The 16,513-nt window shown below is 46.9% G+C and overlaps 1 protein-coding gene across 2 annotated transcripts in view; it reads left to right on the top strand.

The window, feature by feature from the left end:
* The first annotated feature begins 994 nt into the window (after positions 1–994).
* LOC308597250 (urea transporter 1-like) overlaps positions 995–16,513 on the top strand; it is a 33,467-nt gene continuing 17,948 nt past the window's right edge. Inside the window, exons 1-4 of one of the 2 annotated variants that reach the window (XM_081213046.1) lie at positions 995–1,367; positions 7,438–7,570; positions 11,321–11,510; positions 12,744–12,872. In XM_081213046.1, coding sequence (XP_081069172.1) covers positions 1,221–1,367; positions 7,438–7,570; positions 11,321–11,510; positions 12,744–12,872 — 599 coding nt within the window. In that variant the 5' untranslated portion in view covers positions 995–1,220. Of the gene's footprint in view, positions 1,368–6,371; positions 6,585–7,437; positions 7,571–11,320; positions 11,511–12,743; positions 12,873–16,513 lie in introns of those variants that run through there. The other variant, XM_081213045.1, reaches the window with a different exon arrangement.

The following is a 16,513-nucleotide window of genomic DNA, read 5'->3' as shown; positions in this document are numbered from 1 at the left end:
TTTAAAGTAACACTATATTTATTTTAGGGTAAGAGTAAACTGACAACAAGTTCTTTAAACCTAAAATATAATTATTTGGAATTACAAAGGAATGCACGAAACAAGGTAATAATTTGCTGATATTTTTATTGTAAAGAATGCAGGGTGAGGGAGATGTGGGGAAGTCCGGTTGGTTATGAAAAAATGTTTTGAAGATATGGATTTTCTTTTTTTCTTTTTTTCTTTTTCTTTTTTCTGTTATATCTGTCTTTACATCTGTACCTGGAGAAAAAACAGCAATAAAAAATATTTTTTTAAAAAAAAACATCTGTACATGCATGCACATGTCTTGGAAGACAATGCTTTGTTTGTGAAGCTTTTGATAAATTGTAGAATCGTAGAAGGGACACCAGCCTCTGCTTAGAAACCTCCAAGGAAGGAGAGTCCACAACCTTCAGAGGGAGACCGTTCCATTGTCAAACAGCTCTTACAGTCAGAAAGTTTTTCCTGATCTGTAGTCGGAATCTCCTTTCTTGTAACTTGAAGCCATTGGTTCAAGTCCTACCTTCCAGAGCAGGAGTTTCAAATACAGTGGTACTTCGGGTTAAGAACTTAATTCATTCTGGGGGTCCGTTCTTAACCTGAAACTGTTCTTAGCCTGAGGTACCACTTTAGCTAATGGGGCCTCCCGCTGCCACCGCGCTATTTCTGTTCTCATCCTGAAGCAAAGTTCTTAACCCAAGGTACTATTTCTGGGTTAGCGGAGTCTGTAACCTGAAGCGTCTGTAACCTGAGGTACCACTGTAATATTAAAGGGCTGACCACCCTCCTTGGTCTCTCCCCCATTATGTGGTACGGCAAATTTTGTTCCTTCCACTCAAAGAAATCTAGCAGGTGCGATCCAGGCACAGTTTTAAGCCCTCCCTGAAAGAAAACATGTACTTAGCTCTGAGAGAGAGAGAGAGAGAGAGAGAGAATGTGTGTGTGTGTGTGTGTGTGTGTGTGTGTGTGTGTGTGTGTTTGAATCTTCCTTTGCTGGGGAGAAAAGTAGGTGCACAGAGGGGCAAAAGACACGGGAGAGCAAGGAAACATCAAGAAGAAAATGGGATGCATGCTTTGTCGTTCCAAGCGACTTGGTCAAAACACCAAGAGGAGGGGAAGAAGGCAAAAAACTCTCCTCCTAAGACCACCTGGGAGAGAGCCAGGTGTATGTGTGGAATGGGAGGAGAAAGGCTGCCAGGATGACTTATGGTGTGCTTGGAGTTGCTGTGGGCTATATAAAGCAATGCAATGCAGGCACCCTCCCACTATCGCTGTCTCTGCACGCTCTCTGCAAAGCGATAAAACTTGGCAGAGAAGGAGGCTTCCTGGCCAGGCAGCTGCTCAAGGTAAGATGAGATGACTTCTTTGCTTGTTTAAGGCAGTGCGGGAATTCTAGGGTGCCTGGTCTGGTCAGATGCAGAAGAGAATAAGATCCTTGCACTTTTTAGCAGTTGGATTCCAAAGGGGGGATATCAACAGGTATATGTTTGCTGTAGTAATCCCCCCCCCTTTTTTGCATCTCGTCACCCTAACAGTTCCTGGTTTGGGCTCTCTGAAGTATCTGATTCTACACACCTTGCTGGAAAAGGTTTTTTTCTTTTTCGACAATCCAGAAGGAAATAAATTGAGCTAGAATGCAACTGTGCAACTCCTAAGGATGCGCATAGTTAGGCAGTCATTCAGTGGGACACATGAGATGCGCCAGGGCAGTCTCAGGCTGCAACCCTATATGCCCACTTACTTGGCAGTAGAGATTGTGGTGAAATTCAATATGCTTTGCACTTTTTCGAAACAAGGGGCGAAGCAAAACGTAGCTGTCCTGCAAGAGCTGCCCTTCTCTGAATTTTGCAATGCAGCGTTTACCCAATGCATGTGCTAGGGCAAGGTCTGCCTAATCAGGCATTGATTAATGAAAATAGCATGCAATAATGCATTGCATATGGGGAAAATGTGTACTATAAGGGAAGCAGCCAGCAAAAAAATGTGCATGCAGAAATCTGAACAGAAGCGCTAATGAATTTTCATGAGAACTTTTTTTTAAAAAAAAAATATGAATTGCCATGAAAATGTGGAGAACTGGATGCAAGGTTGGAAAAATGAGAAACCAGAGCTGAAAGATTCACACATCCTTACCTAGCAGTAAGGCCCATTAAATTCAATTGGTTGCAAACTTTACTCAGAGCACTCGTTGAATTGAATGAACATAATGAAGTTAGCGCCACTCATTTCAATGCGTCTACTCTGCGTAAAACTCAAGGATATGCATATAGGCTTGCACTGTAAACCAATCCTAATTCTACAACAACCACTTGTGGCAGGTGTTTTTGTTGCTTTATGGTGTCCCACCATCAGACTGACTGTGACTGCAATCCTAGGCACACTGACTTGGGAGTAAACCCCCATTGAACTCAGTGGGATCTATTTCTGAGTAAACATGTTCTGGCTGACTCTGCGCATCTTGCTTATCTGGCTTCTTGCTGTCTGTAAAAAGCGTCCCCGACAAACTACAACCAGCAGGAAGAGATAAGAGGCAGGAACAGACAACAAGTACAGTACTTTGAAATTAAGACGAGTCTCTGGAAACTGAACCGCCTTGTGCTTTTTATTCATGCTTAATCCTTACCGATGGGCAGTTTGCTTGTTTCGAAGACATTCGTGCTGACAAAATTGGGAGGTTCATCCTAGTAGCAGAAACGGATTATTGATTTGTCAAGAGGTGTGGAACTAATTGTCAAATTTCTTGGGCTAGTGGGATAGATGTTTAATGGATATCAGCAAACTGGTGTTGGTTTGTGCCCTCTGGGCATCTAGCTACTTAAAACGCTCCCTACTAGAAGATTAAAAGCAGCAAATCCGTGAGGAACGTAATTCATACAGAGATAATTCAGAGATCTGCTTCCCAGAAATGGGCATTCTTGATAGATGATGAGTTCAGCAGCTTGACTCAAACCAGGGTAAGCTCAAGACATTTTTTCTGCATCAAGTGCAGCAATTTGAGGATCCTGCCCACCTCCAGCCCCCACAAACCAGGATGCAGAATATGAACCCCGGCCGAGTTATTTTGGCAGCTGAAGCAGAAGATCCCAGAAGCGCGTCTCTCACTGGCAATGCATTGATCATAATGAATTTGTGGCCCTTTCATAACACCCAAAACCAGCTTCCTCAGTCTGCCTAATAGTACGGCTGGCCCTGTATTACCAAACTTGGTTGTCACTTCTCCACAACCCCAGATTTGTTGTTGTTGTTTAGTCGTTTAGTCGTGTCCGACTCTTCGTGACCCCATGGACCAGAGCACGCCAGGCACTCCTGTCTTCCACTGCCTCCCGCAGTTTGGTCAAACTCATGCTGGTAGCTTTGAGAACACTGTCCAACCATCTCATCCTCTGTCGTCCCCTTCTCCTTGTGCCCTCAATCTTTCCCAAATTCAGGGTCTTTTCCAGGGAGTCTTCTCTTCTCATGAGGTGGCCAAAGTATTGGAGTCTCAGCTTCAGGATCTGTCCTTCCAGTGAGCACTCAGGGCTGATTTCCTTCAGAATAGATAGGTTTGATCTTCTTGCAGTCCATGGGACTCATAGAATCATAGAATCATAGAGTTGGAAGAGACCACAAGGGCCATCGAGTCCAACCCCCTGCCAAGCAGGAAACACCATCAGAGCACTCCTGACATATGGTTGTCAAGCCTCTGCTTAAAGACCTCCAAAGAAGGAGACTCCACCACACTCCTCGGCAGCAAATTCCACTGTCGAACAGCTCTTACTGTCAGGAAGTTCTTCCTAATGTTTAGGTGGAATCTTCTTTCTTGTAGTTTGGATCCATTGCTCCGTGTCCGCTTCTCTGGAGCAGCAGAAAACAACCTTTCTCCCTCCTCTATGTGACATCCTTTTATATATTTGAACATGGCTATCATATCACCCCTCAACCTCCTCTTCTCCAGGCTCTCAAGAGTCTCTCAAGACTCTCAAGAGTCTTCTCTTAAGAGTCTCCTCTGGCACCATAGTTCAAAAGCATCCATTCTTCGGTGATCAGCCTTCTTTATGGTCCAGCTCTCACTTCCATAACGGGTTATAAAACCCAACTCTCACTAACCATCTCACTTGGAAATGAAATTTCAGATTTGGGAAGCAAATTAGGCATTTCCCGCTCATTGTTTGGGCTCAAGGTGAATTTTGAAGGCTGGAACACAAAATGAAACAACAAGACACACACACCCAACAGACACAGCTTCTTGACAATGTTTTTAGTACTCCAGGATTGATGTTACACTGCAATTCAAAGCAACCTTCCGGGAGAAGAAATAGGCACCCCTCCATTTGGTTCTTGTTCTGTGTTGTTGTTTTTAAGCCTTGAGATTTTATGTTGCTGTGTGTCTGAAAAGCAGGGTGTAAATAAAATAATATAATATAATATAATAAAACAGAATAGGGGGTTGCTAGCCCAATAAGTCAAGGGAAACATTGCTGAATTTTGCACTCCCACCTTCAGAATGTACTTCTGCCCCCACTCCCAAGTTGTTGGCTTCCGTCTGTCTTGAGAGACAATGAAGTGCACCTCTCAGGGTGAAGTCAAACCATTGGAGAATCACAGCACCTGCTGTGGCTGTAGAGGCTGGTAACTCGTAACTGCTGCCTGTGACTCCTAACTGTGTGGCCTGATGAGCGAGATAATCTAGGGGTGATTCTGCCTTGCATCGGGGGAATTGGGTTCAATTTACAATTCTGTGCTCAAACCGAGGAGATCCTGTCAGAATCAGGCCTGTGATCTGAGAAGTAGCAACGACTTTCCTCCTGCATAATATTATTTCGCCATATCTTTACAACTGCATGTGAAACATTTTTCTTTTTATTGCTTTTTGTCAATCTGTCAGAACCAGTGCAATAATAAAGCTACAGGCTTCTAGAGAGTTGCTATAGCTCTGTGCTGTAGTAACCCCTTTGCTCCCCCTGGAGCCTTTCCAACATTTCAGTCCTGTGGGCACTTAAGGGGGTGAGGGGACCTGAGAGCCTTGGTGGGAGGGGGGCACAGTTCAAAATATCAGTGTGCCAAAAAGAGAAAAGAGGAGCGAACAAATGTAAACTTTGCTCTTGGGTAAACCAAACAGCTCCATTGAGTCAGTCAACACACATCGCAGGCAAAGAAAGAAAGTTCCCTTACCCAGGTGAAAATGTACTCCTAACCTTAGCAGCAAAGAATACCTAGGTAAACTGCAAAGCGCGATCTGTACACCACGTTCTTTCCAAAAGCACGTTCTCAGTCCTCTGTCTTGACTCGCAAGTGGTTACTAGTTTCTGTTCAAGGCTTGGGGGAAAGGCACTCTGCACATGTTGGGTTTCCCTCTGATCATTTCTGCTTTTCAGCAAGCAGAAAGAGAAGTGCTGGATTTTCTGTGAAGGCATTTCCCCCTAAGAACGTTTGTGAGAATAAGAAAGTGCAGTTGGTTCTTGTGTGAAGGGAGGTAGAAGAGTTAGAGTGAGTTAGAGACAGGATAAAATAAGACTAAGAGGGTAAAGGGTAACAGCATTTTGAATGCATTTAAATTTTACAGTGGTACCTCAGGTTAAGTACTTAATTTGTTCCAGAGGTCTGTTCTTAACCTGAATTTGTTCTTAACCTGAGGTACTATTTCTGGGTTAGCGGAATCTGTAACCTGAAGCGTCTGTAACCTGAAGTGTATGCAACCTGAGGTACCACTGTAGTTGTGTTTGCAATAAACTACAATCTTCATTGTTAACTTGAGAACCCGACTGAGACTAAATGTTTTACCGGGAAGAACCTGGTTGGTGGCAGCAGATTAGTGGTGTACGGATCAATAGTCCATCAAACGACCGGGGGCTCCGTACACAAAAATTCTGGAGAAACAGTAGCGAATGGTGGGGTAGGATGACAGCACTTACCTAACCTCCTGGCTGTGGAGTCTCTGCTGCTTACCAAAGGGAAGTGAGATGGGGCAGGTGGTGGTGACATTGATGCTGTGGAAACGCACCAGCAGGAACACTCTGCCTGCACAATTGCACAGCACTGACCTCCCTGCTGCCTTGCTCCTTCCACTCTCCCTCCCAGTAAGAAGCAGGGACTCTGCTGCCGGGAAGTCAGGTAAGCACCATTGTCCCGCCAACCACTACAGCAGATAGCCTTTCAGCAGTTGTGTTGGAAATGCAAAACCTCTACTTGCAGAAGCGAGACCAACAAAAGATGACATTCCACCTGCATTGTGTGTCTCATTCAACAAAGGCCAGCACAGTTGTCACGAGAGATATGATCAAACAAGAGCACAATGAGGGCACCCGACCAGGTACCTATAAAACAATAAACTTCTTGCCAAGGCAGAGAATGGGTTCATTTACTGACTTCCTTCTCCCTGCCCTTTATCACACATGCCATGCTAGGGAGAGATGGATGGATGTTCTCTCGCCGACATTTCCGGGCACTCCGCCATTCTAGTCCCAACAAACACATCCCCAGATGGACACAAGCCTTATGACTCTGAATTTAAGAGCCAGCGCTGCCCAGCTTATGCCCACGACCCCTCTCAAAGCATGCCACTACTGGAGAGGCTGCAAGGCCAGGTAGGCATACTTTGAACATGGCCAGCATCTACAGCATCAGAGGTCAGCTTGGTGGAAGGCCTACTGGGTGGATCTGATTATTTCTGAACCCCTTTTGTTTTTCATGTTCCGGCAGAATTAGTTGGACCACGACTCCTGTCATTGCTGGTCATTGGCCTTGCTGGCTGAGGCTGACGGGACTTGGGAGGGCATGATGTTGGCTGTCCCTGTGGATTTCACTGGAGTACCTTTGGACCAGCTGCTTCTCCCCGGCCGGCTTTTCTCTGAATTGCTTCTAGTCCTAACATGGAAAAGGAGGTGTCAGGAATGAACCAGCTGCTAGTGAAAGTCTACAGCCTGCTACAGAACAGAGAGAGTTAGATCTGCAGCAGGCTGAACAGTGGCCAGTACAACTCCCATGGGCACTGGAATGCCAGTTGCAAAGGGAATGACTGAGAGCGGGCTGGAGCACAGCCAAAGCTCTCTGGAAGATCGGTTAGGCGCAAACAGGCAAGGAGATAGTTTGTTGGAACAGGAAGAGGTTGGAGCAAGCCAATCAGTCCCAAAAGCCGGCAAATGGGAGGGTTGTTAGACCGGAAGCAAAACAAGAGACGTAAAAGTCATAAGTTCAATATCTTTTGTAGATCCCGGAAGGACTCTTTAGAAGGGTCATCTTGAGTAACGATATCAGTCAGAAGCTTTGTTAGAGTCGTTCAGAGCTATCTGTTTGTTTGGTTTTTTTGCAACAAATCCTCCTTTTTAATTAGCCACACTTCTGGGAACCTGGACTTCTGACAGGAGGAGCACATCAACTTGGGAGATATTCATGATCACAGTGTGAGGTCCTATGTATTGTCGCTTTTGTTCCCGGCAGGGTCTGAACACCGTAATGGAAATGGAAGACGCCGGAGAAAAGTCTAGCAAAATGCAACCCCAGACAGGGAAAATCTGCAGAGCCCTGAGCTACATCACGGGGGACATGAAGGCGTTGGGAGACTGGCTGAAAGGTAAGCACATAGCAGATGATGCACTGATGAGAACCAGAATGATGCAATATTGCTTTTGAACCTGGAGACGTTTGCTTGAGTGCCTGCTCATCTTCAAAGCTTCTCCTGTACCAACAGCACAATCCTGGGGAGCCTGTTGTCTTCTAGGTGATGATGGACTACAACTTTCATTAGTGAAATACTTTATTGTCACTTGTACAACTTGTATACAGTGAGATTGCACGAGCACCCCCCACTCAGCTCTCTTAGTCTTAATTCCCCACATTTACTGACGCACACCCACCAAACCCGAAAGTCAGTTGCCCTGTTGTTATCTTTTCATTCAGCAGCCTAACAGCCCACAGATAGAAGCTGTTCTTTACCCTGTTGGTGTGACTAATCATGCTTCTATATCTTCTGACTGAGGGCAGGAGATCAAGAAAGTGCCGGCCAGGGTGTGAATCATCCCTGAGAATTTTCCTCACTCTCCTGAGACAACTTTCTTCCGCTATTTCATCCAGTGGATTCACAGGACAGCCCATAATATCTTGTGCTGTATTCACCACCCTCTGTAGGCACTTCCTATCAGTTGATGTCAAACCAGCATACCACATTGTGATGCAGTGTGAAAGGACACTTTCTATTGTTGACCAGTAGAAGGAGATCATCAAATATTGATTGACATCGCTCTTCCGCAGTACTCTGAGGAGATGGAGTCTCTGTTGGGCTTTCTTAACCACCACTGGGGCTCAGGACACATTTCCTGAGTCCAAGAAGAGCATAATATGGAGGGTGCCTGCTGGATTAGGCCAATGGTCCATTCTAGCCCAGTGTTGCAGTCTAGGTGGCTCCATCAAACCACGAAGCTCAGTTCACTAGTTTTGCAGAGGAAGCAGTGGGTGGGAACAGGAAGTAAGGCAGCAGAGCTCAGAAGCCAGGAGCTTCAGGTTCAAAACGTCCCTGGTCACTCCGCACTGAGGGCCTCCCAAAATCCTGGAGCCTGTCCTGCAAGGTCTGGTCCTGTCCTCTCTTTTACCCCAGGAACATATCACGATATGTTTATTCCTAAGTTTCCATTGTCTGAGGTCCACTCCGCCACCCTGCTCCCAGACCATCGGTTTATCTTGCCCAAATTCCAACACGAAGTTTTAAGTTATACACATGGAGCGGGTGTGTTGCAATCCCAGCACAAGCTGGCAGGGACACACTTACGCCATCTGCCATTTTAGATGTAAGCAGCATAAATAAACTGTTGTTTTTTTATCTTCAGTATGAACTCTGCCAGCAGTTCAGTCAGCTCCCCAACTGCAAAATGGTGTGGTTTATTTTATTTTTTTATAAACAGTAATAAACGTGTGTCATATTTTACAACTCTGTCAGTGGTAAGGGCCCTACCAGATGCTGCTGAGAATATGCACGTTGGAAACTGTCCCAGACCATAAACTTTCAAACAACGGTAACTAAGACCTACTGGAGTGAGCTAAAATGTGACAATTTGTGCCCCCAAATCTGCCTCTGTGTGCATTTTGACAGTGCATGGTCAGTGAGTGTTTAAATACTTGCCCAATACTTGCTAAGTATTCAGGATCCAGTGAGTGCATCTAATAAAATGTCCGGTGGAAACATAGATCAAACTGTGGGTTCATCTAGCTCAGAATTGTGGGTGGCGCTGTGGTCTAAACCACTGAGCCACTTGAGCTTGCTGATCAGAAGGTTGGCGGTTTGAATCCCTGCAACAGGATGAGCTCCCGTTGCTTTGTCCCAGCTCCTGCCAACCTAGCAGTTTGAAAGCACACCAGTACAAGTAGATAAATAGGTACCACTGCGGCGGGAAGATAAACAGCGTTTCCATGTGCTCTGGTTTCCGTCACAGTGTTCCATTGCTCCAGAAGCGGTTTAGTCATGCTGGCCACATGACCCGGAAAGCTGTCTGTGGACAAACACCAGCTCCCTCGGTCTGAAATCGAGATGAGTGCCGCAACCTCATAGTTGCCTTTGACTGGACTTAAGCGTCCAGGGGTCCTTTACCTTTTTACAATGACTGGCAGCGGTTGCTCTCCAGGATTTTGGGCAGCGTTCTCTCCTGACCCACATAGGGGGATGATGGGGAATGAATGATGGGACCTTCTGCACGGACAGGGCCCTGTTTAAGAAGCATCTGGCTGGACTACATGGGTCCTTGGCCTGATCCAGCAAAGGCTCTTCTTATCTTCTTCTGCCTCTCCCTTTGGACCCCTCCCTCGTCATCTAGATGTGTCAGCCTTTAGTCATGTTTTCAGGCACCATCTTTTTTTGCACTTAGCTGCTCCAATGATGACATTCTCTCATATATATATATATATATATATATATATATATATATATATATATATGCTTTCGTAGATTTTCACGGGTACAGGAATGCAGGTTTTGGTGTCTTCGGGTGTCTTCCCGTGTAAGAGTTGGGGTGTCTAGGCGAAACGTCGTCGAAACCTCGTCGAAACGTCGCCTAGACACCCCAACTCTTACACGGGAAGACACCCGAAGACACCAAAACCTGCATATATATATATATATATATATATATATATATATATATATATATACACACACACACACAAACTTCTTATCTTATACAATATTTTAGACTTCCGTCAACACCTCTGATGATTTTCCATTCTTTATCACTATGCATTTCTTAATTTCTCTATTACTCTTAATTATCATTAATAATTCTCATAGTTTTTCTTGCAATATTTCAAATAGTCCTCCTTACAGAACTTCTTGCAGTCCTACTAGCGTAATCTGTTCATTACAATTGCTTTTCAAATAGTTCATATATTTACTCCAGTCTTCTAAGAATCTCTGGTCCCGCAGGTTTCGAATCCTTCCTGTTAATTTATCCAATTCTGCATAGTCCATCCATTTCTTCGACCACTCTTCTTTCATCGGTAGTTCTTCTTGCTTCCATTTTTGTGCCAATAATATTCTTGCTGCCATCACTGCATATAAAAACAACTTACAATCCTGTCTGTTAATATCATCTCCTACAATGCCGAGTAAAAATGCTTCTGGTTTCTTAATACATGTATATTTCAACATTTTTTTCATCTCATTATATATCATTTCCCATAAGTTTTTTACTTTTTTACATTCCCACCACATGTGATAGAAAGTTCCTTCCTTGTCTTTACATTTTCAACATTTATTACTTGTTTTATACATTTTAGCTAATTTCACAGGGGTGATATACCACCTATACATCATTTTCATCACATTTTCTTTCAAAGCATTGCATGCAGTAAATTTTAATCCTTCCTTCCACAGTTTTCCCCAGTCTTTTAACTGTATATTATACCCAAAATCTTTGGCCCAATGGGGACATTCTCTTATGAGGAACGGCTAAGGGAGCTGGGCATGTTTAGCCTGGAGAAGAGGAGGTTAAGGGGTGATATGATAGCCATGTTCAAATATATAAAAGGATGTCACATAGAGGAGGGAGAAAGGTTGTTTTCTGCTGCTCCAGAGAAGCGGACATGGAGCAATGGATCCAAACTACAAGAAAGAAGATTCCACCTAAACATTAGGAAGAACTTCCTGACAGTAAGAGCTGTTCGTCAGTGGAATTTGCTGCCAAGGAGTGTGGTGGAGTCTCCTGCTTTGGAGGTCTTTAAGCAGAGGCTTGACAACCATATGTCAGGAGTGCTCTGATGGTGTTTCCTGCTTGGCAGGGGGTTGGACTCAATGGCCCTTGTGGTCTCTTCCAACTCTATGATTCTATGATTCTTTCAGATAAGCCTCTGGTGTTTCAGTTTGTCGACTGGGTCCTGCGTGGAATCTCTCAGGTGATGTTTGTCAGCAACCCGCTGAGTGGTCTGCTCATGTTAGCCGGATTCCTCGTCCAGAGCCCTTGGATCACACTGACATGTTGCACTGGAGTCATTGTCTCAACATTAACAGCACTGATCCTGTGCCAAGAGAGGTAGGTTTGCCCCTGAATTATTCTTTCATGACTCAAATCACTTCTCTTTTCTTGTTTTACATGCTTATATATACATATCTTTAGGCACCAGGCAAAAACATTCCTCTTCTCCCAAGCCTTTGGCCAATTAAATAATCTGTGGCCTCTTAAACTGGGGGTGTTTTTGTTTTTATTTGTTATTATGGTGTGTGTGTGTGTGTGTGTGTGTGTGTGTTTTATGTTTTTATGTTGTAAACAGTCCTGTGATCCTCTGATGAAGGGCAATATAGAAATTTAATATTATTATTATTATTATTATTATTATTATTATTATTATTTATTATTATTAGGCAACTGGGCTTATTGACAACTCCACAAATATCCTATGTTCTGCAATACATTAGACTGACATTTTGGACACAGAAAGCTGAAGTTCTGTGAGCAGAATTATACTGTTCAACGGAGGGGAATAATAAGTGTTATGTACTGAGCTTGGTCCTGCCAACCTAGCAGTTCGAAAGCACGTCAAAATACAAGTAGATAAATAGGTACCACTTCGGCAGGAAGGTAAACGGCATTTCCGTGCGCTGCTCTGGTTCACCAGAAGCAGCTTAGTCATGCTAGCCACATGACCTGGAAGCTGTACGCCGGCTCCCTCAGCCAATAAAGCGAGATGAGCGCCACAACCCCAGAGTCGGCCATGACTGCACCTAATGGTCAGGGGTCCCTTTACCTTTTTACTGAGCTTGGATTCTAGAACAATAGGCAGGTAGGGTCCTAGAAGGCAGCAACCTGATTGGTCTGCAGCAGCCGCCCAATCTGGCTCCAGGAGGAAGTGAATCAGCAACCTGATTGGCCTGCAGGAGCAGACCAATCAGGCTCCAGGAGGGGAGTTGAATCAGCCAATCACACATTGTTCAAATAATGTATATATAGCCAGAGGTTTTGAGGGAAAACACACTCACTCACTTTTTACCATGAGCTGAAATAAAGAGCATGAAATCAACACTCAACTCTGAGTATATTTCAGGGGATGTGGTCAGGAATCATCCCTTCCTTGCCAGCTACCCACAGAGACCCTCAACCATTAGGCAAGGGCAGTCATTGTCCGTTATCACTCTTGGTCACAGCCTGGGGCAGAGGCAAATATCTTCTGCAGTCATCAAGACTGCTCCTCAGACCCTCAGCTTCAGCAGCGACTGCGGATGAGGATACAGTTATAAGCATTTCCGACCTCTTTTGCTCCTCACGCAGGTCAGCCATTGCTGCGGGACTCTACGGCTACAATGGCGTGCTGGTAGGAATGCTCATGGCTGTGTTTTCCGAGAAGGGCGAATATTACTGGTGGCTTTTACTTCCTGTTGCTCTCATGTCCATGACGTGGTAAGTATTTTGGGTTCCAAGTGTGCATTTTGTGTGTGTGTGTGTGTGCTTCTCCACTCTGCCCCCTATCCACTTTGTTCTCCTCTCACCGTCAGGCCATAAGATGCATTTATATTATACAACAAGGGTAGCCAACCTGGTGCCCTCAAGATATAGCTGGATTACAATTCCTTTCAGCCCTAAGCATGGACCATATTGGCTGCAGCTGATGGGTGCTGGAATTCAGATACAGTGGTACCCCGCAAGACGAATGCCTCGCTAAATGAAAAACCCGCAAGACGAAAGGGTTTTCCGATTTTTAGAGGCTTCGCAAGACGAATTTCCCTATGGGCTTGCTTCGCAAGATGAAAGCCCATAGGGAAATCTCCTGGGACAGCGGGAAAGCGCAGCGCACCTTCTCCTCTGTTCCCAGACCTGTCCTGAAGGCTTGTGGTGGGAGGTCCGGGAACAGAGGAGAAGGCGCGCAGCGCTTCTCCTCTGTTCCCGGGGCTTGCGGTGGGAGGAGGGTTTTTCCTCCCCACCGCCAACATTCAGAACAGCATTCTGAATGTTGGCGGTGGGGAGGAAAGCCCTCCTCCCACCGCAAGCCTTCAGGACAGGTCCGGGAACAGAGGGGAAGGCGCGCAGCGCTTCTCCTCTGTTCCCGGACCTGTTTTGAAGATTTGCGGTGGGAGGAAGGTTTTCCTCCCCACCGCCAACATTCAGAAGGCTGTTCTGAAGGCTGGCGGTGGGAAGAAAAGCCCTTGTCCCGCCGCCAGCCTTCAGAAGAGTTCCCGGAGGGCTGCCTAGGCTGCGGATAGCAGCATGCTGCCCCGCGCAAGGGGCGCTCTTAAGCAGAGCGCCCCTCGCGCGGGGCAGACATTCGCAGCTTGGGGAGCCCTGCAGGACTTCCCCACAGGGCTCTCCAAGCTGCGGATAGCAGCCTGCTGCCCCGCACGAGGGGCGCTCTTTAGCAGAGCGCCCCTCGCGCGGGGCAGACATTCACAGCTTGGGGAGCCCTGCAGGACTTCCCTGCAGGGCTCTCCAAGCTGCGGATAGCAGCCTGCTGCCCCGCACGAGGGGCGCTCTTTAGCAGAGCGCCCCTCGCGCGGGGCAGACATTCACAGCTTGGGGAGCCCTGCAGGACTTCCCCGCAGGGCTCTCCAAGCTGCGGATAGCAGCCTGCTGCCCCGCACAGAGCGCCCCTCACGCGGGGCAGACATTCGCAGCTTGGGGAGCCCTGCAGGAGTTCCCCGCAGGGCTCTCCAAGCTGCGGGTAGCAGCCTGCTGCCCCGCACAAGGGGCGCTGTTAAGCAGAGCGCCCTTCGCGCGGGGCAGACATTCGCAGCTTGGGGAGCCCTGCAGGACTTCCCCGCAGGGCTCTCCAAGCTGCAGATAGCAGCCTGCTGCGCCTATCCGCAGCTTGGAGAGCCCTGCGGGGAAGTCCTGCAGGGCTCCCCAAGCTGTGAATGTCTGCCCCGCGCGAGGGGCGCTCTGCTAAAGAGCGCCCCTCGTGCGGGGCAGCAGGCTGCTATCCGCAGCTTGGAGAGCCCTGCGGGGAAGTCCTGCAGGGCTCCCCAAGCTGCGAATGTCTGCCCCGCGCGAGGGGCGCTCTGCTAAAGAGCGCCCCTCATGCGGGGCAGCAGGCTGCTATCTGCAGCTTGGAGAGCCCTGCGGGGAAGTCCTGCAGGGCACCCCAAGCTGCAGATGTCTGCCTCGCACCGGGCAGCAGGCTGCTATCCGCAGCCTAGGCAGCCCTCCGGGAACTCTTCTGAAGGCTGGCGGCGGGACAAGGGCTTTTCTTCCCACCGCCAGCCTTCAGAAGGCTGTTCTGAAGGCTGGCGGTGGGGAGAAAAGTCCTTCTTCCCCCGCCAGCCTTCAGAAGAGGTCTGGGGACAGACTGTCCCTGGACCTGGTCTGAAGGCGGTCTCCATAGGAACGCATTAATTGATTTTCAATGCATTCCTATGGGAAACCGTGCTTCGCAAGACGAAAAACTCGCAAGAAGAAAAAACTTGCGGAACGAATTAATTTCGTCTTGCGAGGCACCACTGTATTGGGTGATGGGTGTTGGAATCCAATATTTGGATTGGCAGCATGTTGGTGGGGGAGAATTGGTCTTCCTTTCTTTCTTCCTTCCTTCCTTCCTTCCTTCCTTCCTTCCTTCCTTCCTGGAACCATAGAAGCTATCATACCCCCCCCATCAGGGTCCCAATCCAGATTCTTCCCACCTCCTAATGTATGCATGATCAACTAAATATCTGGCCTTTCGGGACATCTTCGGGAGAAGAAAATACACTGGTACCTCGGGTTACAGACGCTTCGGGTTATGTGTTTTCGGGTTGCGCACCGTGCCGAACCCAGAAGTACTGGAATGGGTTACTTCTGGGTTTCGGCACTTGTGCATGCACAGAAGCACTAAATCACGCTTTACGCATGCACAGAAGCGTCAAATTGCGACCCGCGCATGCGCAGACACGGCGCTGCGGGTTGCGAACAAGTCTCCTGCATGGATCACGTTCGCAACCTGAGGTTCCACTGTACTAAGGAGTAAGCCTTACACAAATCCATAGTGGATTCCCTGAGACTGTTGGGTGGCTCCTTGTATGCCTCCATCCTCAACTCCTGCAGCCAGATTGGCGCCAAACATATTGCTCTGCTTTCTTTTGGTCCACATCAGTGAGGCTGAAAAGGGGGTCTTGTCATCTGGGCATCCCAGGACACACGCTGCCTAGGCTCGCGCCCCAGGGAGGTCTCTTGGATGCTGCTAATGCAGCAAAAATAAACAATGCAGGAGGTAGCAGTTGTGAATTACCAGTCTTTGCAATCACAGCAAGTGCTGCAATCCTTCAGCGGTTTGACTTCACCCCCAGAGGCACACTCCATTATCTCTCGAGACAGAGGGATGCCAAAAAACCCCGGCTCCTTTAAGAGAAGCAACTATGACCCAGAAGGCCAGCTCCCGAACTTTTGTTATACCATTCATTAAGCTTGTGATGGGTTTTTCCATAAACGGCAGATGACAATGCACTCTGTTAGAATTCCTGCTCCATGATTGCAGTCATGGGATTTTGTCTATCACATGACGGTGTATGTTTTGACTCCACAGAGTGGAAAGTGATGGAGACAGGATGTTTGTGTTACTGTGTTCCGTGAAGTGGGACTATTGTCCTTTGTTCTTTTTCTCTTTGCTGTCTGATTCTAGAGAGAGAGGGAGCCATTTTGCAGTGCTCAGTGTGTGTTTATATGTAAATAAAATAGATTAGCCAAAATGCTGAGTTGCTGAGGTCTGTCACGCAAGCTGCAAAGACTCTGCGGATCCCTAAGTGTGCTGATGTCTGTTGGCATTGGTTGCTGTGATGTTTGGGCAGAAGAAAGCTTTTGAAGCTCCCGAACAATCAACCAGGAGGGAGAGAACATGTCAGTCGGACATGTGTCTCTGCCAGGGTCCTACTTGAGTGTAGAACGAGCTCCTGACACACTCATGTTGGTATTTAGTGTGGGTTTCTTAAAAAACAAAACAAGATCCTTCACCTAAAGGCACACATGCAGAGCTAATGTATTATGTGGTTTCATTCTAAGTGGGTAATTGAGTCTGGTTTTATAGGCCTTGTCCCATATTCTAACTACAGTAGTGCATCCGTTTACAAACTTAAACAGTT

Source organism: Podarcis bocagei, assembly GCF_964188305.1.
Source record: "Podarcis bocagei genome assembly, chromosome: 11".
NCBI classification, from domain to species: domain Eukaryota; kingdom Metazoa; phylum Chordata; class Lepidosauria; order Squamata; family Lacertidae; genus Podarcis; species Podarcis bocagei.
The sequence above is the reverse complement of the archived record's forward strand: the minus strand, read 5'-3'. Positions and strand labels throughout refer to the sequence as shown.